At 39.1% G+C, this 26,445-nt stretch overlaps 1 protein-coding gene across 1 annotated transcript; it reads left to right on the top strand.

Moving 5' to 3' along the window:
- The first annotated feature begins 1,560 nt into the window (after nucleotides 1-1,560).
- Nucleotides 1,561-26,306, top strand: LOC126761973 (neurotactin). The gene is made up of 4 exons (XM_050478421.1): nucleotides 1,561-1,985; nucleotides 21,189-22,032; nucleotides 22,108-22,415; nucleotides 22,513-26,306. The coding sequence occupies exons 2-4, from the start codon at nucleotides 21,360-21,362 to the stop codon at nucleotides 24,145-24,147; spliced, it is 2,616 nt and encodes an 871-aa protein (XP_050334378.1). The 5' UTR covers nucleotides 1,561-1,985; nucleotides 21,189-21,359; the 3' UTR covers nucleotides 24,148-26,306.
- The last annotated feature ends 139 nt before the right edge of the window (nucleotides 26,307-26,445 follow it).

The following is a 26,445-nucleotide window of genomic DNA, read 5'->3' as shown; positions in this document are numbered from 1 at the left end:
GCCACTTCACGTAAATTAGAGCGTTTCCTTAACAACGTCATCCACTTGCTTGCAGTTCTCACTCAGCCAACGTGACAGCTGTTGCCAACGCCAATTTGGCAACCGGAAAGTTCAGCGCACAGAGTTCATTCGATGCTCGTTGCAACCTGTGGCGGAAGGTGTATAGCACGAACAACAACTACAACAACCATCGCAATTACTTAAAGACATTATACTTTTTATAGCAAATCCTTACTGACAAATTTTCAAATCCCCCTTCGTTGGGGCGAGCGCACTTCCGTGGTCGCAGTGGAATTCGGGGAGCATTTTGGGAATAACGAGCATACGTACATACATACATACATACATACATGACATATTCGATATTAAGATGCCTCATTTTTGCCTCTTCACTTTGTTGTTGTGAATTTTTCTTCTCACATTGCCGATTCATTTTCCTTTTTTGATGCCATTTTGTTGTTGTTTGTTATGGTGGCAAAAATAAGTACATATACATACATACATATGTATATTTTGAGAAAAATCAATATAAATATTTACTTTTACTTTTTTATAATTCAGTACATAAGATTTTTCTGAGAATTTAGAATTTAAAATATAAATTTAATACTTAACCCTGCATCCTGGCTTTTGCCGCAGAGTGTAAGTCTGTATTTTCAACACTCGCCTTTTCGCTACTGTACAACAAGAAAGTAGCAAAACAAAAATCTGTAATCACATACATATATACACATACATATGTACATATATACAAACATACAAATATACATAGATATCTTTACGTGTTTTGCTTTCTGTTGTGTGCTGGGCATCCTAGTGTATTTTGTTTGGCTACAGATGCGAATATTCATCATCAGGGTAACGGTAATATGCAGGCGCAAAGCAGAAACCCCACATACATACATATGTATGTATGTATGCATATCACTGCATAATTTCATAGCAAATGTGTACAGTATGTATGTGTGTCTTTAACTTTATAGATGCGCTTGTGGCGGCCAGTGTTGGTCCTCTTGCTGCCACTACCGGCGATAGTATATCCACACACACACACATACACAAGCGCACGTTTTCCACTGGAAATAATGCGATGCCACTCTCAACTGAGCCACATTCGCTCTATGTTGCCTTCCAAGTGAGTGTGCGGGCCTTGATACACACATCTATACACTCTTTCTTTTCACCTATCGCATGAAATTTGTAGCAACCACTCTTTGGTCTTCTGCTCTTTCTCGGTGCTTTGCCTCGTCCATCCCTTAAAATAGTGGCTCACGAGTTGTGATCACGGCTTTCCACGTCTGCTGCTGGCATAAAAACATATTCTTCAGTTGCACACACACAGACACAAGCGCACTTTTCTATTGGAATTGTATGCCATAGTAATTGGAAAGTGTTTTTCTGGCGGAAACCAAGTTTATGTTGCACACGCGCTCTCTCTCTCCCTCTCTTTCGCTTACTCGCTTCCAGTTGCATTCATTCGCCGCGGTTGGGTGACGCGCTGCTTTTTCCCTATTTTTCATGTTTTTCGCGTCCCGGCGTGTAGTTTGAAAACCGCTTTGGACCGTCGCGCAACATATTACGGATAAGTGCACAACTCGTTTGGGGAATCGCGCTTTGGTACAGCTGGATTTCATTGATTGCATGAATTTGAAGTGAAATATTTGGATTATTTCAAAGTTGCTTGTGCAGTGTTTATGAAAACAACAAATAAATATTATTTACATTTGTGAACTAATATTTATTGGAAAGTTATATCGAACGAAAGTTTCGAGCAAACGTTTGAAAAAATAAACGAAAAACAAAATACATATCCAATAAAGAAAGGATAACAAACATCATAAGTGATTTTTATTGGTGATTTCATCATTACGGCAAGTGAAAAATAGTTCTTTTTTGAAAAGGCAAAAAATTCGAAACGAGCGGATGCTGTGTGTCGTGGAAGTCTGCAGGATATGCAATTGAATTTGGATAAAATTTGACTGAATGTACGTATGACTGAATATGTGTATGTGTGTGAAATTTATTTTACATACATGTTTGTATATAATAAATAGTAATGTGTTAAATAATTATGTGATGATGGATTTCACAATATTTTTTTTTATAAGCAGAATTACATTTCGTCGCCTAAAATGCAAAATAATGTAACAAAACTTTTCATAAGTTTACAGGAGAAGGAAAAACTATATTATAGAAACCACTCATATTGAAACAAAATTTAAGTTTTGGCTATAAAGTGATTGTAAAATGGATATACATATATTGGTTATATCTGAGAGCGGAAGCTAAAAAGTTTATGTCACATATATTTTATTTAGATTTTTTTATGATACGTTGTTTTGTATTTTAGGTGACGATTTGTACATACATACATATGTATGTATTTAATTTTTTGTGATTTTATATAGCACTATTTTCGTAAATGTGAATAAAACTGCTAAAAATACACAGTAGTTGGCAATAGGGCAGATAAGCGTTATTTGCAATAAATTATAATTCTTTTAATTAAAAAAAATCGAAACGAAACGAAATCATTTATATACATTTATACTGTTATTCATATAATATTCAATGCAGTGAAAATTTAATTTACGAATAAAGGCGAAAACGTTTTTGTCGGTATAAGAATCGAAGAGATTGTACTTGAAGTTTAATTTTGAATATGTTCATACAAATAAATTTCATTGGAAAAAATAAAGAATCTAAGGCTGCTTTCTTAATGTCTGGTTACCAGCCTTTCTGTCCAGTTAATAGAGTTGTCCGCTTAATAGATTGTACTTAATAAACATCAATAATGTGCATGATTAATGGAGATGTCCGCTTAATAGAGCGTCCATTTAATAGAGCTTTCACTGTATTTTTTATTTATGAATTGTTTTTGCTATCGTATCTTCTAAGTTGGCTCGAACTGGACATACATACTTGTAGTGTGCTAGATTTTACTAAAATCGATTCAGTAGTTTAGGAGCCTTCGCGGACAAACAACGTGACTCGTTAATTTTATATATAAAGATATAAATATATGTTTATACATATGTTATAAATTCTAGAAGAAAGTTAATGTAAAACCCTTTTCCGATGCTTCAGTTAATTTATCGTTCAAATTCCATTATTCTTCTTCTTAATTGGCGTAGACACCGCTTACGCGATTACAGCCGAGTTAACAACAGCGCGCCAGTCGTTTCTTCTTTTCGCTACGTGGCGCCAATTGGATATTCCAAGCGAAGCCAGGTGATTCTCCACTTGGTCCTTCCAACGGAGTGGAGGTCTTCCTCTTCCTCTGCTTCCCTATTTCGCTTGCCATGGTCGTCATCAAAAGGGGGGTCTCTCATCCGAGGCTGGTTATACCTATTCACTGGGGGTGTTTTTTTACGTGGCGGGTCCCAAACCCAGCGCACAACCCTATGCAGGGGATGTTTCGTCTTCTCACTACACAGAGGATACTTGGTCAAAGAACGGAAGTAGTGAGCTGCTTGAGCCATGTGTAAAAGAATCGTTTCTGGCCACTCCCAAGTGAATGGCGATCAGAGAACTTTCCTCACTTGCGTGAACTTCTACACATGACTCCATCCTCCGCAATTTACTTTTATTATTCTCAAAAATATTCTTATGCTTCTGTCCAGCATTATCTAGAACTCGTCTTAGATATATAGGAACTTCGCAGTTCAAGGAACTAGGTGCAGTATCAAAATTAGAGACCAGTCGCTCTTAAAGTCCATTAATATCTTTAAAACGATCAAGTTTACGAACAAATCGTTATAGATATTTTGAAAAGCATTCATTTTCTACGAAACCTCTGAAGCAAAATATTTCTTTCAACTAAATAGAAGCAAGATATGAATACCTGATAATAAAAAAAGTAAACAAAACTGTAAGACGGAGGACCTAACTATTACAGTTAAGATCTCATACTTGTAAAGATTTTCATAAATGTGGCTAAAAACATATTTTTCAGAGTACAATGCAAAACAAAAATGTTTACTCCCACCCTAACACCGTTTTCAACTAAAATGTAGTTAAACGATATTTAGTAACTTCGAAAAACTCAAACCATTGCATATTTTTATTATTATATTTTTTTTAAAAATAACTGTATTGTACAAAAAATAGAGTCTACTGCATTTGTAACTGCCACATGCACGAGGCATTGCGTTACCTCGGGCACATGCGTGTGGATGTGTTAAATTTGATTGATTTGACTGCCAACCAAAACAACAGTTAACAATTTTCTTTAAGGTATTTGGTTAAAAAGAAAGTGATTAAAAACACTAACCACTGTCTTTAGGGCAGCAGGCAGTAGCATTGTTTACCAAGCGCTCTGCAGGCGCCAGCTTCGAAATCTTAATCAGCTGCATTAATTAAAGGTGCACAACAAGCAGTTTACTTGTATGTGTAAGTATTTCAATACTTTTCCAACGCTTTGTTTCTATTTTTACATTTTTTACTATTTTTTTAGCGTTACATAAATCAGTAAGGCCTCCCCTCAGCGCAAATCATTAATCTTAGTCTAACAAAGGCAACAAATTTAACCAAAAAAAAACTCAACAACTTAAAAAATGTTAAAATCATTAACCACTCCAACTTGGCTTGATGGGTAGGTGAAAATTGTACAAACCGTCAAGCTAACCAACATTAATGACATGGTTTTGTACTTTTGGTGGCAACTGTTGCACGCGCAGCTGCATGCTCGCGGCGAAGAAGCAGCGAAGCCTAACTTCCGCTAAGTCAACTACTAACTACCACAACTGCTAGTACAGCACAACAAAAACGCCCATTTTCAGTTTGAATTTCGGAATTTCTATGATTTATTGTTGTACTTATAAAGATGAAAACACATACATACATACATATGTGTGTGAATATGTTGGGGCACATAAATATATGCTGCATGGCGGCGAGCCTAATTTCGGAAACAAACAATACATTTGGAAAACTTTTCGGCTCAAGTGTGCGCTTTCTGGATTTCCAGCACGGGCTGGCTTTGTTTACATGCAAATGAAGTGGCTCGCGGAAAGCGCCGCACCAATAATGCCATCAACGGCAAGGCGCTCGACAATTCGGGTGTGAATACTCTATTGGCCTGACGGCTTGACGGCTCTTTCCGCTCGTTCACTTTTCAATCTGTATTCTTACAATTGCAGAAAGACGTATGTATGTGTGTGTGTGTGTGTTAAGGCAATTAATACAAAATAAAAGAATTCTGTAGAGCAAAAAAGCACTTCTCCTTTGACAGCGTGAGCTGCAATTGCGCTTCCCCTACTTGAGAGCGCATTTTCCCGCCTTCACTTCAAAACGTCGTGTCCGTTTTAGGCAACAACAATGTAAACAAAATTCCAATGAAAAATGTGATCTTCGCTTTTCGATTCGATAAACAAAACACAACAATTTCAACACTTTTCCGAAAAGCCACGCAACAAAAAACTCGCGACAACAACCAACACCCCTACTCAATGTAAACAATTTTTTTTGTTTACAAACACTTTTTTGTGAAAGACATTATGAGCGCGTTGCAGCTGCACGCCGCTAGAAGACAGCGATCGAATGTAGGGCTGCGTCTATATTCTCAAAAGATAGCCATCGCACGTAACCAAGCCGAAGACACACATACGGTACACATACATGTGCACACGTCAATGCGTATTATGTGTTTCTCAAAAGTTGCTTTTGTTGCAACAAGGTCTTGGCCACACTTTAGCTGCTCTTTCGCCTGAGCTATTTTTTATGTCTTCGTTTTTTCTTCGAAAATTTTGTTGGCCTGGGTCAAATGTTTAACTTCTTTTCGTTTGTTTGCATTTCCGCTATAAATCTGTTGATTTATGTGTGTGTGTGTGTGTGTGTGTGTGCAACGCTTCGCTGGCGGCAATTAAATGTCGCAATAATCGCGCGGCGCAGGGTCCACAGAATCGGTTGGAACTGTGGGTTTTTATCTAGCGGGTACTTACCTCTAAACAAACACGCATACACTTATGTATATGTGTGTGACGCGCACCTTTGCTTGCTCTTTGCATAGTTGGAGTATCCATAGACAGCTGCAGCTATCTCTCTGTGGCATCACGCATAATTTACAATGTTTGTTGTAGCGCCATGTTGCACGCGTGAACTCACGTGTATCTGCGTTTTTATGTTGCAAGCACTGTACCCCTTCGTAGTTTATTTGTTGGAAACCTTGAAGGTGTACTGAAAGTGGCTATGTATGTGTGTGTGTGTGAGCGCCCGCTTGGCACTTAGCACTGTTGACATTGACGCTGATAAATGTGTGCAATGTTGTTGCTGCTTGTGCCTAATCACATTTAAGAGAGAATATTAGACGTTTATATCTTAGCACTTACTTGCTCTCGCTGCATATTTACAAATTGCTTTTAAGAGAAGAAACGTTATCTTCCAAAAATCGAGTATTCTATTAAGGGTTTACATGGGTTTACGAGCTTCGAAAAGTCGAATTTTTTATTATCTTATTAAATTCTACAACACGTGTAGAATATTGTTCTAAATTTTCAAGTGAATCCGGGTAATAGATTCGGAGATTCAGCCTTGAGAACTTGTGCGCTCGAGGCTAGCTATGCTAAGTGCGCCGTCTTTAAACGCGTTCTTCTGTGTATTTGAAGTCGGTTGGCACAATTTCTCGAGAACTACTTAACCGATATTCATAAAAGTTTATGAAGGTCTTTGAGATACAATTCTTAAACCTTGGATGAAGGATTTTTTTCAATTACAACTATTTGGAAAAAAACTGTGCCGAAACTGTGGACTGAAATTTTCATTTTTTTATTAAAATGTCTGCCAAAAGTCAAATTTTTAGTCCTTTTTCCCCTGATCTAAGTTCTAAGTTAAGGTTTCAACTAAAACAAGCAGTTTTTTACTTTAGATGATACCTACTGTGAGGTACTGTAGGATACTGAAATGGCGTTGCAATGGCCGAGTTTGAAATATTTTTGTCCAAAAATTTCAGAATTTTTTTGTTAATAATGTATGTTTGTAGCAATAAAAAAATCTATTAAAAAAATTAATTTTTTATATGAGAAGAAAAAATTTGAAAAAATGCTGTTTTTTAGGAGAAAACCCATGTAACCCATTATTGGCTTAGCATCTAGCAACAAACTTTGTAGCCATCGTCGAACAGTTCGAAAAATCATCGTCAGAAATCATAATGTAAAACATACTTTTATGTTGCCTACATTTCAGCGCGAATATTAAAAATCAACTTATTTCCATGAAAGTCGAAAGACCTGCTTGAAAAAAAGAACGAAATAATTACTTAAAAATAAAATCTTCAATAGATTTACAAAGCGAAGGCGAGATAAAAAATATTTTCAATAAACAACAAAGTTTACCCATCAAATATGTTTATGAACCTCGTTAACAGCCATTCCCATGCTGTAAATATAACTTAAATAATGAAGGAGATGGACGAAACCACAGCACACGCCCACATACTTTTTATGAATGCTGCGCCACTTTAAGTTAAACCCTTCTATTTTTGCTTTTTTCTTTTTTCTATTTTTTTCTAAACATCACAGAGGGAAAAATAGAATTCTGGCAAACCTCAAGTACTCCAAAAGCAAGCTTGTAGGCGCTAGAACACTTCAGCTAGCGCGTGGGCTTCGCCACTTAAAACTCGATAACAAAATAAACATGCTGAGATTGTTTGGGAAAACTCTTTTTATTGCTGCTCGTTAAATCTTGTTTTGCATCTGAGCGAAAAGTTCACATCTATGATTTGGAAGTACATCACCACAAAGCATTAAACAAAACGAGCTTCAATTAATACCGACCGAAAAAAACGCCAATGTAAAAATTCTGGCCAGCGCTGAGTGGTAAGACACTTCATAACGCTTACAAATTCTGTGAAAATATTTTTTTTATTTTTGTTTTTAATTTTGATTTTTTGTTGTACACGTTCTAATGAACTTAATTTGTTGCTGTTCGTTGCCGTGCACTTCAGCCTGCGAGTCACCGAAAAAGCAAAACGAGCACAAAACCCAAACCCATTATGATAGGGCTACTGGCCATCAGTCAATGCAGCAGCTAAAGCCACTTTTTCGGCCATCAACGTCGTCGAGGTCGGCCCACTCATTCCCTTTAAGCACTCGAAGGCACTTCACCGGTTGCGGCGGCCAGCCGACCACTGCAGAGTGGGCAGTTAAAATGTTGGTCTGGCAACCGCAGCGTACAGGCTGGGGCAGCTAGCAGCACAGAGCAACTCGAACTGCTTTAGAACATTTGTAACTGTGTGTTTGTGTGTGTGTGTTGGTTCTTTATGAATAGCGCAGATGAGGAAGCAGTTAGCTTCTTCCCCCTTCATGGAGCGTTGACGTTGGTCATTAGCGGTGCGAATAGAAAAACTCAATTACAAGAATATTAATTTGTGTGGCTGGGATTTTGCGTTTAAAAACATATGTACATATGTACATATGTAGCTACAAGGGTTTTTATTTTCATAATACTCAGGGTTTACATACACACACACACATAGATATACATTTCTGCATATTTATGCAGATCAAAGTGAGCTACTGGCGCTAATCGCCGGCAATTATTGTAATGTAACGGCGAATTCGTTGCTCGCTGAGATGCTGCAATACAGTTTTGTTGTGATTGTGTAGTAAGTATTAAAACGAAAGGGCAAACGATTTGAAAGTAACCGCAATGAATTAGATGTAACCAATGCCGACTGCAATCAAAATCAGTCAGTCATTATGAGGAAATCTGGAAATGTGGGAAATTTGGTAAATTTTTCATGTTTTACTTCTCTAATTATTTCTTTCATTATAAATTTCGAATAAATTGGTCTTTAAGTAGCGCCTTTCAAAATATTTCGAAATTGTCTGCTTTTTTTGATTGACTTATTCAAGGCTTTTGATAAATGTGGAAACTTCAATATCTCCGCTTTTGTTAAATACAAATGCGTGTGTGTGTGTGTGTACGTGCAATCGGGTTTTGTGTGCCAGCAATTTCCCGGAAATATGCTTAGAGCATAAAAGTAATTGGCTACAAGAAATGGAAAATGCATGCACACACACACACACGTACACAAGCATGCATATTTTATATGCGAAAATCGACACGTGACTGATTACCTAGAGATAATGGACTGCCAGCGGCCGACAGCCAGCGCTTGAGCGTCTGTAATGCTTATGCACGCTTGCACTTACATACAGACACATATGGATCGAGGCCAATTTTCTGGCAATTCAAAACGTTAGGCAATTTAAAACCCAATTTATTCGGCGTGTGCCAAATCTCTCCGGTAACGGGCATTATTTGCATAATAACTTCATTACAATGCATGCATTTCAAGAGTTTTTGCATATACAGGCATAAGGGATTATTAAGAAAAACTTTAAAAAATCTCCAAAATATCAAAAATTAAAAAATAATAGTGTTTTTAAGGGGTTATATGAGTTTCGTGAAGCAAAAAACGGACTGTTTCCAAAAAACTTTTTCATACAAAATTTGAATAGAATATTGGTAGTCGAAAAAGTCTTTTCGTATTTTGTCAATAGATGTCGTTGCAGTCTCTAGCGTGCTACCAATCACATTGTGTCAACCATATAGTGTTGGAAAGATGAGATTTTAAGAAATTTGCCAAAAAGAATGAAATGAAGAATGCCAAGAAAGCCACCAATGAAATTTGTGAAGTTTACGGAGACGATACTGTACCAGTTCGTGTAGCAAATCAAAAGTTCGCTCCCTTTCGTTCTGGAAATTTCAATGTGAAAGATGCACCGCGTTCTGGTCGACCTATCTTTCAAAATGTCGATGAAATTATGGAAAATATTGACCCAGGCCGTCACATAAGCAGCCATGATATCGCTAAGGTACTTAACATTCATCATCAAACGGTTTTGAACCATTTAAAAAAGGCTGGCTACTAAAAGAAGCTCGATGTTTGGGTACCACATAAATTGTCTATGAAAAATTTAATGGACCGCATTAACATCTGATATTCTTTGTTGAAATGAATTGAAATCGAATCATTTCTGAAGCGAATGGTAACAGAAGACGAATAGAGGATCAAATACGACAGTAATGTGCGAAAAAGATCATGGTCCAAGTGTGGTGAAGTTCAACAAATGGTCGCAAAGCCAGGATTGACACCTCGAAAGGTTATGCTGAGTGGTTGGTGGGATTGGAAAGGAATCATCTACTATGAGCTGCTCTAGTCTGGTCGAATGATTGTTTCTAGATTTTACTGTCAACAACTGATGAGATTGAAGCAACCAACCGAAAAATAACGGTCAGAACTGATCAACAGAAAGGACTTCGTCTTCCATCAGGACAACGCTAGACCACACACATCTTTGAAGACTCGGCAAAAACTGGAAAAGTTTGGCTGGGAAGTTTTAGAGCATCCACAATATAGCCCTGACTTTGCATCATTGGACTACCATTTGCTTCGGTCAGTGCAGAACTCCTTTAATGGAGTAAAGTTGGTTTCAAGAGAAGCTTGTGTAAATTATTTGTCGCAGGTTTTCGTAGAGAAAGGTGGTGGAATAATGTCTCTAGCGGAAAAGTGGCAAAAAGTGGTTGACCAAAATGGTACAAATTTGGTTCATTAAAGTTCATTATAAATATAAAAAAAATAAGTTGAAGTTTGATTGGAAATACGAAAAGACTTTTTCGACTACCAATATAATTCTTTTGAACCAGCATTAGACGCTTGCCTTTTCAGAAAGGAATTTTCTGTGAACCTCCACTACTGAGAAAGAGACATGGCTCGCCATTCGTTCTTATTGTTTTCTGCTCTGCAACTTTAATAACTGTACCAAACATTTTACAACAACTCACACATACATACATCATTACATACACACCTCCAATATGTTTATTGCCATTTAACTGGAGACACAAAAAAATGTCTGACAAAAGTAAGTGCAAAGCTGGCGCCGCACGTTTTTCTAAGTGTGACATATCGTGCAGCGTCTGGCGACGAACAACCAAAAACTAAGTGCATTTGCCACGCTCAGGAAGCGAGCAACCAGCCAAACAGAGTCGCACTCCAACACACGTAGCGCACACAACACACACTAAACCCATCTGCCAATATTTCAGTAACGCGACGGAGCTTGCCTCCACTGGCACTGGCGTCTAGCGCCAATAGTTTAAGTTGTGTGGTTTTGTTTGCATTTAAATTGATGTTTGACACTGTTTTGATTGTCTGGCGGCGCCCTCCACAAATAGCTGCAATTGCCAGCGGTGCTTTGTCGCAAATGCGAGTGTAAGTCAGGGTTTACCGCCAGCGCTTTAGCTTTATGAAGACCCTGTATGAATTTTGCATTGCTTTTTGTAAAATATTTGTTCTCTATGATTAGTTTATTGTGCGAGGGGGCATTTATATGATTTTCAAAGATATGGCAAATACCGTTAGGATCGGAAAGGACCTTTTCGAGCCGTTCGATACCAACTGAGGTTCAAGACAAGGTGACTCCCTATCATGGGACTTCTTCAATCTACTGCTGAAGAAAATAGTTCTGAAGAAGATACAGCAAAGTAGTCAGTGTGTAGGCCATCGAAGAGAAACCAACAAGTCTTGGTGTTTCAAAATTTTCCTACAGGGCATGTACCCACACATAGTATGTACGTGTTTCTGCATTGTGTCTGATAATGGCTTTTAATTTGTTATAAATTACAGTCGCATTATTTCAAATAAAGCCGTGGGTGGTCGTACGTGCGGAGTCTTCCATCTGAAGAAAAGCTTTAAAAAAAAAACTCTATACATTTAGAGTGCCTACACACACAAATTAGTTGCCTCCAAATTGCTGTGCGCTTTGTGTGTTTCTGCTGAGTACATTAATTTAATCGCGCTGCAATTGAAGTGTGCTTTTGTTGTTGTTTGCGTTTGTTCCAATTGCAGCCAGTCCACAATACAACAATTAATTTTTACGATACCTTGCTGCACCATTTACTCATACATCAATGCCTGTATGCGAGCATAAATATCGCGTGTTCACCTGACGGAGCCGTCGCAACTGCTGTTATTATTTTGTTGTTGTTTTGCATTTCACTTTTTGTAGTATTCTGAGGTATCCAACCGCCTTGAGGCCGTTGACCCGGCCGCTCCTTTATTTATATCCTTTAATGGATTTTATTTGAAATGCTACAACACATATTTGTTGTAAGAGCATAAACTCGTAAGCATAAATTCGCGGCCCCCATGGGCTCAGTTCCCTCCTAGAGTAGAGTAAGTGCAATTTCCTGCCGCGCGATTTTGCCACATTTTTCAAATTGCTGCACCAGTGCGTTTTTAATAAATTATATGCCGCCATGTGTCCTGAGAGCGAAAGAGAGCGCTGCCGCTGCAAGATTGTGGCGTATTTGCGGGGCTTATGCGCTCCACTTCACACCCACATTCAAATCCGTTGTTATTCACTACTTCCCTATTGACAATTCTCAGTCTGCTGTCGGCCGTTTGCAGGCCCCACCACGGTTTATGGTTGTAGGCGCATACGCCGGCCATAAAGTAACTCGCTTTGTGGCGTGGCATGCTTCACTGCAGCACAGACATGAAGCGACAAGGCTCGTACTGGAAACGGAAATATATAAAGGTCTGGTTGGCGTATTATATATAGTAGATATGTATTTATGGTATATATATGAAGCCGACTGGCCTGGTTGTTGCACTTTTATGTGCGTGTCCATACAGCGTCTAGGGGGGACAACAGGAATTATGGATTATTATTATTGTTTTTCGAAACGCACAGTTTGTTGTTGTTGGTGTGCATGTGTCACCATTGCGATCATTATCGCCTCACTATAATTATTTAGTAGAATTGTTGAATTCATGCCGTTGCTTACCAGGCTTTACTGGTTTATAACAGTAATTGCAGTTGCAATATTAAAAGTATTCTCCCTAAAGCCTGAAATGGCGGTACAGAGACGCCCAGTTACTTGATAATTTTGCTTTCCTCTCACATTCCCATATGTCTTTAACGGTATAGTGTAGCTTTACATACATATTCTTTAATGTACTCTTCTCTCAAATCAATTTCAATCCCATAACAAAATTACCTATAAATTTTAAAGCTTCAGAAATCAGTTATTCTTCTTCTTTCTTGATGAAATCAGTTACTTGACTCAATAATATAAAAAACCCATAAATTCAGTACGATAGTTAACCCCAATAGCGTCTGCTTCTATTTTCTTCTTCACGCTTTAACCCTTATTCGACCGCTTCAAATAGCCAATCAACAGTTTTTCTTTAATTTCCGGCCTCTGACGCCTTTCCAATATTTCAGTGACCCTTTTCTTGAATTGTTTGTTAAATTTTATGTTCACCATAATGGCAGGCAATTAAACTGATTATCTAAACCCGTTAAACACTATTTATGTAGTCTACATTTAGGCGCAGCTACCGTATGTTACACTTTTCGGCAGGACATTAATGTGAGTTGTGGTCCCTTTTTGGCTTTTCGGGGTGACTTATTTGTTGGGCTTGTGCCGCACCACCTGCGGTTTACAAATTGCCTTATTATCTAAAATAGTCTAATAGTTATTTGTACTTAAATTTACTTTTAATTTGGAAGCATACACTGGAAAAAATATAGTTCCTTTGTCAAGATAAACGACGAGTGTCGTGAATATAAGAAAATATAATAAAAAAAAATTGTTGTTAGACAAACTTCGCATAATTCCTTAATAATAAAATTTGTATTATCTAAAATATTTTAATAATTTAAAATATTGGGCAGTCGAAAAAGTATTTTCGTATTTTGTCAATAAATGTCGTTGCAGTCGTATATCTCCAGTGCCATCAATCACATTGTGTGAGATTTCAAACTTCTTTTAAACAAAAAAAATTAAATTCGGTTAAGTTTAAAAAAGTTACAGCTGTTCAAAAATGAGTGAAAATAATGAAGAAATTCACTATATTTTGAAATTTTTGTATAAAAAGGGAAGAATGTCACGCAAACCACCAATGAAATTTGTGAAGTTTCGGAGACGATGCTGTATTAGTTCGTATAGCACAACAATGGTTCGCTCGCTTTCGTTCTGGAAATTTCGATGTGAAAGATGCACCACGCTCTGGTCGACCTATCGTTGAAAAGGTCGATAAAATTATGGAAAAGACTAACCAGGACCGTCACATAAGCAACCATGACATCGCTAAGGAACATAACATCCATCATCAAACGGTTTTGAACCATTTAAAAAAGGCTGGCTACAAAAAGAAGCTCGATGTTTGGGTACCACATGAATTGTCTGTGAAAAATTTAATGGACCGAATTAGCATCTGCGATTCTTGCTGAAACAAAATAAAATCGAACCATTTCTGAAACGAATGGTAACAGGAGACGAAAAGTGGATCAAATACGACAATAATGTGCGAAAAAGATCATGGTCCAAGCGTGGTAAAGCTCAACAAATGGTCGCAAAGCCAGGATTGACGCCTCGAAAGGTTATGCTGAGTGTTTGGTGGGATTGGAAAGGAATGGAATCATCCAATATGAGCTGCTCAAGCCTGGTCGAACGAATGATTCTATATTTAACTGTCAACAACTGATGAGATTGAAGCAAGCCATCGAAACAAACGGACAACGCTAAACCGCACACATCTTTGAAGACTCAGCAAAAACTGGGAGACCTTGGCTGGGAAATTTTGATGCATTCACCATATAGCCCTGACCTTGCACCATCGGACTACCATTTGTTTCGGTCAATGCAATACTCCGTTCATGGAGTAAGATTGGCTTCAAGAGAAGCGTGTGAAACTGACTTGTCGCAGTTTTTCGCCGAGAAACCAGGAAAGTTTTACACTAATTGAATAATGTCTTTAGCGGAAAAATGACAAAAAGTGGTTGACCAAAATGGTACATATTTGGTTCATTAAAGTTCATTATAAATATAAACAAGTTGAAGTTTGATTAGAAATACGAAAAGACTTTTTCGACTACCCATTTTATCCTTTTTTAATATAATAATGCATACAAAGAAATATGAAAATATAATTTTTAATATTCTTTGATGTCAAAATGACACAACCAAAATTAGTTTAATTTCTCGCAGTGTAAATAATGTGCCACATATGTATGTCCACTCTTCAGCATGCTTCTTCTGCTACCTGCGAATGTCGACATGTGTGAATTTTCTGTTGTGTCATAAAACAATAACACTTTTTAGACAATGCCGCCGCTGGCTGTCTTTCCAAACGCATTTTCCTCACGTGCAGCGCGGCGGCAGTGTGAATTTGATAGACGACCCTCGCTGCTCGGCCTCCGCTTACTGCAAACGAATGTGTGTCCACTGTTTGCGGGTGGTAGCTGCGTGCCGAGAGCACCGAATTTCGTCAATTTTTCATTGCATCGCATGTTCAACACACGTTTTTTAATTACGCTTCCGCAACTATTTTTTGTCTAGTTTTAATTTATTTCCTGACTGACGCCGACAAATTACGAACCACAATGGCTGCTCACGCACCCTTCACAACCGAAAAAGCGAGGGGAAACTAAAGCACATTGCAATTGAGGTGAACAGTGGCGAGAGTTAAGATTCAGAGGTGTTATTTTGATTAGCTAAAGCGGGCTTTCGTGATATTCGGTTATTTTAAAGTTTGTTTTTATTGTTTCTATGTATGTGTGCGACGCTTAAGTACTTCAATTAAGTGCGAGACTAATGCTAGGCGTATGCTAATTACGTTTTCCAGTTTGTCTGCATGTGTTTTCGCTGTTGCGTGCATTGTCTCTGAAAAGTGGTGCCAGAGTTCACTTCCTCCCACTGTCCACTGGTCTTCACACAAGCGGTTAAGTACTGCCAACAATTTGCAGGTCATTTGTGCAAGCGTTCTCAGCAGCGTCATCATCGACGCCATTAAACAATTGAGCTAAATATAGCAGAGTTGTGTGACCCAGTCTATTTTTAACATTCTAATGCTAGAGTTGCTCATCTCTTTGTGATGAATTATCTTAAAGACATCACTTGCCATTAATTTGTCGTAATTAAAGTTGCAGCGTTGTAATTACTTCGCATAAACCAACATACATATACATCAAATGTATTCACAGTGTCCTCTCGGCGGCTTAGTCAGTCTAAGATGTTGTAACTTGCTTTGAAATGTATAATATTGGCACTTTGCTAGATGTTTGGCCCAGCATTATAGCCATGTTTCTCAAGGTACGGTCTACCAGGCAATATATTAGAAAGTTCTACAAGCCTCCTCCATGTTACAGCTTTCCTTTCACTAGTAATTTTGATGGTAACGCAATCGGAGCCTGCTGTTATGAAGATAAGTTCCAAATGTTGGGTAGTCGAAAAACTATTTTCGTAATTCTATTTAAACTTCAACTTATTTTGTTATATTTATAATGAACTTTAATGAACCAAATATGTACCATTTTGGTCGACCACTTTTGCCATTTTTCCGCTAGAGACATTATTCCATTAGTGTAAAACTTTCCTGGTTACTCGGCGAAAAACTGCGACAAGTAATTTTCACACGCTTCTTTTGAAGCCAACTTTACTCCATTAAGCAAGTTCTGCATCGACCGAGTTAAATAGTAGTCCGATGGTGCAAGGTCAGGGCTATATGGTGGATGTATCAAAACTTCCAAGCCAAGCTCTCCCAGTTTTTGCCGAGTCATCAAAAATGTGTGTGTTCTAGCGTTGTCCTGCTTTCAGGACCCTTTCTGTTGGTCAGTTCTGGCCATTTTTTTGGATTGTTTGCTTCAATCTCATCAATTGTTCGACCAGGCTGGAGCAGCTCATAGTGGATGATTCCTTTCCAATCCCACCAAACACTCAGCATAACCTTTCGAGGTGTCAATCCTGGCTTTGCGAACATTTGTTGAGCTTCACCACGCTTGGAGTATGATCTCCATGACGTCTCCTGTTACCATTCGTTTCATAAATGGTTCGATTTCACTTCGTTTTAGCAAATACTAAATTTTTCATAGACAATTTATGTGGTATCCAAACATCGAGCTTCTGTTTGTAGCCAGCCTTTTTTAAATGGTTCAAACTCGTTTGATGATGAATGTTAAGTTCCTTAGCGGTGTCATAGCTGCTTACGCGACGGTCCTGGTCAATCTTATCCATAATTTCATCGACTTTTTCAACGATAGGTCGACCAGAGCGAGGTGCATCTTTCACATCGAAATTTCCAGAACGGAAGCGAGCGAACCATTGTTGTGCTACACGAACTGATACAGCATCGTCTCCGTAAACTTCACAAATTTCATTGGTAGCTGCGTGGAATTTTTCTCTGGAGATATACAACTGCAACGACATCTATTGACAAAATACGAAAAGACTTTCTCGACTACCAATATGTGAATACATTCCAAAGCTAAGCTTTATGGATTCGATACTGCTCCAATCTTAGAACGTCTTGCCGTTTTTGGAATCCATCCATCCATCTAACTTATAATACAAAACAACTTTCTTAGGAGAATGAAAATGAAATGCTCCCAATTTTTCGCCGGTCTACTGTACGTTGGTATCAAAGACTTTTGTCACAGTTTTTCGCAACATGAATTTGTAAATTGCACAAACAGACGAACTTTCATGGATTTAATTGCAATTGCAAATGTTGCTCGTGCGCAACAGTCTTCCAGCGACAATAGATGCGTCTGCTTAGCGCCGTTTGCGGGCCTTTGTGACTCTACTGCGTGTGCCTCAGATGATTATTCGTGCTTTCCGCCTTCTTTGCTGTCAGCTCAGATGTGCAAAAGTATGTAAATTGTGTTGCTGTTGTTGCATTGTGTCGCTGGCACAGTGCATGTTGCATAATTACTCTGCTGACCCTAATCGCGCTCCAAATAGACGCGCTTACTGCGTCGCACAAATATCTCTGGCAAAGCTGGCGGCAGCAGAAATAAAAACAAACATCACATGAAAAGCAAACGCTATGCGAACTGTTACTGTCATGTAATTAAAGCAACAACAACAAGGAATTACGTGCACTTTCAACTCTAATTCCTTGCGTTGCAGCGGCACGCAACGGCATTTCGGGCGCGCATTGTTTGTGATGCAACTACTTGTTGTTGTTTTTTTTTTCATTTTCCAACTAATACGCCATGAATCGGCTTCCACATGGCGAGCAGAAGTGGCACATTCCGCGCTGGTGCCGCCATAGCCAGCGAATTTTTGCTGTTTTTGTTGTTGTACGCTGCTCTTAATGCCTGCCGCCTGCTTGCCAGTGTCATCCGGGCGCGCCACGCACCAATTCCTCAACACGCATTTTCAAATATTAAAGCACACATACACACACATATATTGATGCAACATACATATGTAAATCTCTTAATTTCCTCATTGCACGCATGCAACGGCGCGGCTATCTGTGTGTGTGTGCGCTGATGATGCGCTCACCCGTTTGCGCCAGCAAGCGCGATTAGGACACAGATTAAGACACCAGCGATTGAACTTTAAGTTCAAATTTAATGGCATTTGCCGAGCGACTGATTCGGGCGTTGACAACGCGTTGTGGCAACATTCGTGGCAAGCGGCTGCTCCAGCGGGATCCGGCGCGTTCCGTTGGGCCGAGCGCTGGCAGCTTAGTGGTGTCGGTGCCAGATGACCTTACGAACCCTGCTTTTGAAGTGTGTTTGTATTGTTTGTTGTAATCTCAACGGTTACTTTGTGTGCCGCTTGTAATGCCTCATAATCTCTCGTTAGAATATCAGCCGCCGTTGTTGTTGTAGTCATGTTCAATTCGAAAAATATTGAAATTATTTCCCTCCTCTTTTTGGTGGAATGTCTATGCTCTGAGTATTTATTGGATCTGATTTGAGTTCTTGACACTTTTACACACACACAGGCATTGAGGACAGCATTCATATTTGTGTGTATGTACATATTTGTATGTGTGAGTTACAATCGCTGACCTATATCAAATATGATGCTTCAATGAATGTGTCGCACACACACACACTCTTTAAATTGAAATATTTTCCAATTTCTAATCAATTTTCAAATTTCACAAGTTCTGGGGGTTTACTTGAAAGTGTTTCAGCTTTGACACTTCGCAGACTTTATGGCTTGAAATCTTTTGTTGAGTTGCAACTCCAAAGATCTGTTTAATATCGGATTTATGGAAAAAGTTCCTCGAGAGCTTTAATGTATGCAAAGTGATACGAAGAGACACATTCCGACACAAAAGAGAGAGAGCTTTCATCCAGAAAAAAAACACGGCTCGGTGTGGTTGTGAGCCGGTGGAATCATCGGTCCATATTTCTTCAAAAATGATGCCGGTGAGAACGTAACTGCCAATGGCGACCGTTATTGCACCATCATAACCAACTATTTCATGCCTGAAATTGAAGCTCGTGATCTCACAACTTCCCACACATTCCCCATTAAATTTGAAGTTTTTGTGTTTTTTCTTTAAAAAAGTGGGGAACTTGGAAACGAAGCTGCAAAAGAGCACTTTACAACATCAAAGATACATAAGACCTTGTCTTTGTTTAAGCAAGCCGAAAACTTTAATTCGCATTCTAGTATTTTTGGGTTGACAGATTAAGTGAATTCATTGATCATCATAACTACTTATGTTATTCACAAATTTCTGCGAAAGTAGATTCAGTAATATGAGAGAACAGCCTTAGTAAATTGTTGATGCTTTCGCACTGTGTTAACTGGGAAGTTCAGACAATAACAGCACTACTTAACAGAGCTTATTTTCTTCATTCATTAAATATTCTCTAACCGCACACTTCGATTTCAGTATGATATTCTGCTCACCGAGCCTCTTTCTTTTCGGTGAGCCTATGTTATTCGGAGGAAAGAAGCTTCTGAATTTATCATGGAAATACCATAAGGGTATATACAAATTTCTATTACATTAGTTCTACTTCTTCTGCTGGGATATCCAAATATCCAAACCACATCGACTACTAGCACTATCACTTGAAACTCGGTTGTTACTCTTCGAATATACAAACATACAAAAAATATAGCTCGCGAATTCATAAGATTTCATTTTGAACTGGATACGTGCGTAAAAATTATGAAATTCGAAGCTGAACACGAAATACATTTTCAATGAAAAGGGAAAATGCGCCGTCTCCAACAGACACAAACACAGAAGTACACACACATCAGTGCAAGACTCGGTTAGGTTCTTTCCATTGTTGGAGAGTTGAAAATTTCATGCTCGTGATTTTTGCGGCATTTCTACCCTTGATCGCCACAGGCAGGCACAACAGCTACCAACGCGAAATTTGAAGCCATAAAGCCAAGTCGCATTCGGTTGATGGCGGTTGACTATATGGTACATATACATATATATATATTGTATATGTACAGATGTATGTATGTATGTATATGTTGACTAACTGAGCTCCTGACTTGACTGCCTGCCGTCTTAACGTTCGAGTGTCGTCTACTGAGCGCGCTACCTACCTTCAGGTTACGTTTACCAAAACGTCAAACCTTCGCAAATGACAGGGAAAACCAATGAAGGAATTTTCTTTTTGAATGTTTGAAATTTTCGCAACGGAAAACTACGCGCTTGCAACTTCTCGCTTTCAAATGCCTTGTTTTTTGTCTTTTCGCTACCTGAGTGAAAGGTAAGCGCAAAGGACATAAACAATTGTTGTTTTCGGCGGTAAACGAGTGAGCCTGTGTGGCGGATTATGTGTATCCTGTTGAACTAAGAGCAGCTCTTTCGGTGCTGCTTGCCTTTGTAATGAAAAAAGAAACATTCCCTGAAAGAGGATTTGAAAGGATCAACGGCGAATGCTAAGCAGTCTTGCAGGCGCTTCTATAAACAGAGGTTGTGCTGTGCGCGTCTTCGCGTCGTCATTAGTGATATATTTATTGAAGACATTGCTAATTTAGTGTGATTTTAACGAAAGTTTCATAAAAAAACTGTATAAATAATTTACATATATGTAAAGGTGTGTTAAAAATTAATTAGAAAAGTATCAAACAGAAAACAAAATTTTCAAAGAGGTTGATACTCCCGCGCTCATCTGTGAGGATTTTAAAAGTAAATAAAAACATTGTGAAAGGAGAACATCATTCTTTGGCGGCCATTTTTTATTTTAATTAATGAGTAGTGAGTTTTGAATTTCTTTTAGGCAATTGGCAGGTTGGTTTTTAAATGTTTTCGAAAAACAGCTGATTTGGTTTTGTTGTTTAAATAACAGTAAAAAACACTAATTTCTGCCCATAAGACCAGTTTTTGAGAATATAATACGGATCACTCTCAATGAAATAGTAAATAATGTATTATCATTGCTTGTTACTTTCAGATATTTTCCATAAAACCGACGTACGAACTCAAGAGACTTGCGAAACCCGCCAAATTTTAACTCAACTCGCACCAAATCACCTACAAACAACCCTCGTTTAGATATTTATAAAAAATCGGCAGCATAAGCACCGATAACACACAGAAAGATCAGCGAACAGCAGCACAAAGAATGGGCGAGTTGGAAGAGAAGGAGACAGGACCATCAGAAACTACACCACAACAAGAGGCAGTTGACGAACCGAAAGAGACCGACAAAATGCTCGACAAAAAAGAGGATGCCGATGGCGCTGAGCAGCAAACAGAAAATGTCGGCGCAAAAGACAAGAATCCAAGTCCAAACACGGAGAAGAAAAAGGCTGCCAACTCAAAACCAACAACGCCAACACCCAGTACTAAAAAGTCGCCAACTCAATCGGTGGAAAAACTGTCCGCTGGCAATGATGCTGAAGCACAGCCTGTGAAGGCGAATGGTGGTAGTGGTGAGGAGATAATTGACATACCGGACGCCGCTAAGACTGAAGAGGGCGATGAGAAGAAGATCTCCACTGAAGATCGTGAGGTCAAACCGATGAAGATACCGATTGGTGGCTTGAAATTGCCCGGTTTCTTTATGAAAAACAAACCCAAGGCTGATGGTGACGGCGCTGATGGCGAACTTTTGGAGCGCGAAAATAAAGATGAAGTGCCAACCGAAGCGGCAAACGGCGAGGGCAAACCGAAGAAAGAGGAAAAGCCGCGTAGTAATTTTGGTGAGCGCTTGCGCAACTTTTTCGTGCGCAAACCGGCAGCCGAAAAGCAACAGAACAAACAAACAGCAAATGGCGATGCCGATGCGAAGAGTGGTGAGTTTGCAGCACAAAAGATGGTATTTAGTTTCGCTTAATAAATAAATATATATTTTTCTTTATGATCTTTAGAAGCTACCGCTGAGGCAGCAGCTGCCGATGGTGAGACAAACAATGCATCGGATGCGGTACCACAGAAACGCGGTCTTTTGAATGCCATCAAATTGCCGATTGCCAATATGATACCGAGAAAGCGGACGGATGACGATGTGGAACTGGGTATGGGCAAAGCAGGACTCGCCTCAATGGAGACGCTCGATGACTCGTTGAAAGATCAAGATTGTGTTGATAAAGCGCCTGCTAAGAACAATGGCACCGAAGATCCTGTGAAACTGAAGAAGACCCCAAGTGGTGAAATTAAACTGGAGGGAACGGAAGAGGTGAGTAATCGATATAAAACACACGAATGCATTTTAATGTGTTTCAAAAATATACAACTCACAGTATGATACTAAGTAAAATATGTTTGGTTTATAGAAATCTCCCGAGGAGCCTGAAGCACCAATTTCTTTCGCCGAACGCTTGCTTTCGTACCGCTGTTCCCCGGATGATGGTCTGATCGTGCTCGGTGTTCTGCTTTTCATCGTGCTCATTGGTGTGATCGGCTATGTTCTTTCGTTGGAGACACTCACCTCACCGCCAGTACGTGAGGGACGTTTCATGGACGCCGTTACTGGTTGTGGCATGGTTGAGGGACTCCAAGAGGATGGCGCGTTCGCATTCCGTGGCATACCATATGCCCTACCACCCGTAAACGAACAACGTTGGCGTCCTGCGCAGCCGATTGGCGGCATCGATGATTGCTGGAATGGTACCCTGAAAGCGCACAATGTGAGCAATTACTGCACACAAAGATTGGGCAACGGTACGATTGTGGGCGATGAAGACTGTCTGTACTTAGACGTTGTGACGCCACATGTGCGTTACAACAGTCCAGTACCGGTTATTGTGTTGATCGGTGCCGAGACATTAACTGGCCCATCACCTGGTGTTCTCCGACCATCGGCACGCTATTCACGCTCACATGACGTTGTGTTTGTGCGTCCGAACTTCCGTTTGGGTGCATTTGGTTTCCTTGCATTGGACGCGCTCACCAAAGACGCCTATCCACGTACTTCGGGCAACTATGCACTCTCCGACATCATTGCCGCGCTAAAGTGGGTTCAACTGAACATCGCGCATTTCGGTGGTGATCCCAAAGCTGTGACTTTACTTGGTCATCGCGCTGGTGGTACGCTTGTTTCCGCACTTGTAACCTCTAACAAGATCGAAGGTCTTTACAAGAACGCTTGGGTTTCATCTTCGTCGGCCATTTTCCCTGGCAAGCCTTTGGAGGAGTCGGAAAAGCGCAATGAACAATTTGCGAAGTCATTAGATTGCGCCGACATCAATTGCTTACGCAGCTCAACGACCGAGCAAATTTGGGCCGCCACACCAGACACCTGGTTGCACTTCCCTGCAGACATACCAACCACAGACGAAAATCCCAGTACGCATCATGAATGGCTTGTGTTGGATGGCAGCTTCCTGCAACGTCACCCCGCCGACGCCTGGAAAGAAGAACATACTGGCCAACCGAAACTCGTCATGGGCACAACAGCGCATGAAGCACACAGCGAGCAGCTGCGTCAACGCCACGCCAACTGGACTGCCGAAGAGGTACGCGCATTCATTGCCGCCTCGAAAATTGGCGCACTCAATCTAACCGACGAAGCCATACGACTCTACAACGCGACAAACTACCGCAACTTAATCGCCATGATTACCGACATACGCACCATCTGCCCGCTCTTGACCAATGCACGTCTGCAACCATCTGTGCCGTTCTATGTGGTGCAGCAAGGTGAGGGTGAGAATCAGTTGGCCACCGTCGATACAGACGTGCTCGCCATACTCGGGCGCTACGAGCCGCATACAGCCGAGCAGCGACGATTCATGTCGTCCATGCAACAGCTGTTCTACTACTACATCTCACACGGAACCGTACCTCAATATGACCCAAGTCGACGAGTGCTGAATATCGCGCAGGACCCTTTGCCACAGCAAGATCACCCGAACTGTAATTTCTGGATTAGCCACGATATTGTGCCGCGCTATGCACGTGTCGACTAAGCGGGTCGACCAAAGAGCGGAGTGACGAGTAACGAAGTATAAGCCGATGTGTTAAGTGAACGAGTAGCAGTGTGCGTGGCTGTGGACTTAGAGCGAAATAAATGATGCGACAGCAGCAAGAGAAAATGGGAGCCGTGCAGAGTCTAGCGTAGCAACGCATCGACGTTTCATACACAGACTTACACACACATACACACATAAACGAATGCATTTATACGAACTAAACAAGTTGAATGACAAGCAGCAGCTCCCAAACAACCCACAACAACCATATAAAGTATAAAGAAAAGACGGACACTCATAGGCGTGCATGGGAAGAATCTAAAAACACAGTGAAAGGTATATGTTGCGTGGCGCATGTTTTCTCTGGCGCTTTATATACCGACTTTATATGAAATTTTTACAACAATTTCTTCTTTTTATACAATTTTTTTTACTCAAAACAAAAACAAAGAAAAGAATGCGGAAGTTTGTTTGTTTTTTAGTTTTTTTTATGCGTAAATAATATGAATTATTAATTATTGAGAATTAATAAAAACACTTAGTGGCTAAGCAATGCTAGTTTTTATATGTAAATTTAATTTAAATAATAAATGAAATTAAATTAAGAGTTAATAAAATTAAATTTATTTTTAAATTTAAACGAAATCATTTGCAGCGAACGCGGTTTCTAAATTCATTGATTCGAATCTTTGTGGCGACACTACCACATACATAAATTTAAAGTATGATTTTTATACAATACATACATATGTGTAAGTCCGTATTTTATGTAAATTTAGCGTAAACACCAACACAAAACATAAACATACACACACAAACTCACTCATATACATACAAAATGCAAATACGAATAAATTAAAATAAAAATGTGTAAAAATTACTTGAGAAGTGAAAAACCAAAACAAACATGCATTTTCTTATTTCCTCCCTCAACACACACACACACACATACTTGCACAAACAGTTTGAATACTTTTTGAATATGTACATATATATGTATGTATGTTTAATGTGTAAGCTTTAAGTGCAAAAGTTCGACTTATGCACCCGCAGTTCGACTTACGCCTGTCGGATTTGAATTTGGGTTCTCGAGCATCACATATCGATTTCCTCAACTCCATCCCTAGCTCTCGTTTTTACTTTATGTGCTTTTAGTTTCCAAAACTACACTGGCTGCTGCGGTTCTGACGCTCGACCATGGACCTACATATTTCCATAGAGTGATTATGAGACGTAACCGAAACCAATGAAAGTGGTCATAATTGAGATTAGCCATTTTATAATGAACGCCGATCTCAGTAAAAATGGTTACTAACCAAATGCCCAGTTTTTTCACTAAATTTGTTCCTTAATTGTAGTATTTGTGTGTGTTCACAGTTTTATTGGAATTAATTCTTAAATGACCATTTTAGTCCTCAGACGGCAGTTAATGTCAGCAGCATAAGTCAAAATATCCTCTGATCGAACATTGACGTTTATGCCTTTTCACCACACACACATACACATGCAATGTACTGGCCGTCATCATCGCAAGCACCACAAACCCAACAGATTTCATTTCATTGTACAACACATACAAGTCCATGAATTTAATTCTAATTAAGTGTAAGTATACAACAAAAACATATTCGGTATATAGAAGTGATCCAAGCGGAATTTCACACCTAACAGAAATAAGTGTAATTTTGAGACTGTATTTGACACGAATTTAAATTAAAAACATTTTTGCTATTTTAAGAAATGTCAGTACCTTTTTTTGAACGAAATAATAGATTTCCATCATTTGTGTACTAAATAAATTCAATTCAAAAATAATTATATTTAAGTGCTTTGTGAGTCTGTATTTATACATATATGTAAGTATATATGTATACAAGTGTGTAAGCAAATATTCAGTAAAAAATATACATCTCCAAAATCTCATTAGTATGTATAGCGCATACATATGTACATATATACATTTGATCGAAGTATCCCTCAATCCTTTCTAGCTTTAGTAGATACATATACTCTCAAAACTATTCGCCTAGCATGAAAAAAACAAATTCTATTTGTAAAAAATAAAAATAAAAATAAAAATTTGTTATATTTGTATGCATATTTGCTTGTATTGCAGAAATAAATGGTATAGATAAAAGAAAACATATTAATTAGTATATAGAAGGTCTTTTTATTCAAATATTAAGATCTAGATGTAACTGAGAGTTTTGTTATCATTATTTTTATACCCTGAACAGGATATATAAAGTTTGCCACGAAGTTTCTAACATCCAAACGAAAGAGAAAACGTTGGAC

This window comes from Bactrocera neohumeralis, chromosome 6, assembly GCF_024586455.1.
Source record: "Bactrocera neohumeralis isolate Rockhampton chromosome 6, APGP_CSIRO_Bneo_wtdbg2-racon-allhic-juicebox.fasta_v2, whole genome shotgun sequence".
In the NCBI taxonomy this organism is placed as follows: Eukaryota; Metazoa; Arthropoda; class Insecta; order Diptera; family Tephritidae; genus Bactrocera; species Bactrocera neohumeralis.
The sequence above is the reverse complement of the archived record's forward strand: the minus strand, read 5'-3'. Positions and strand labels throughout refer to the sequence as shown.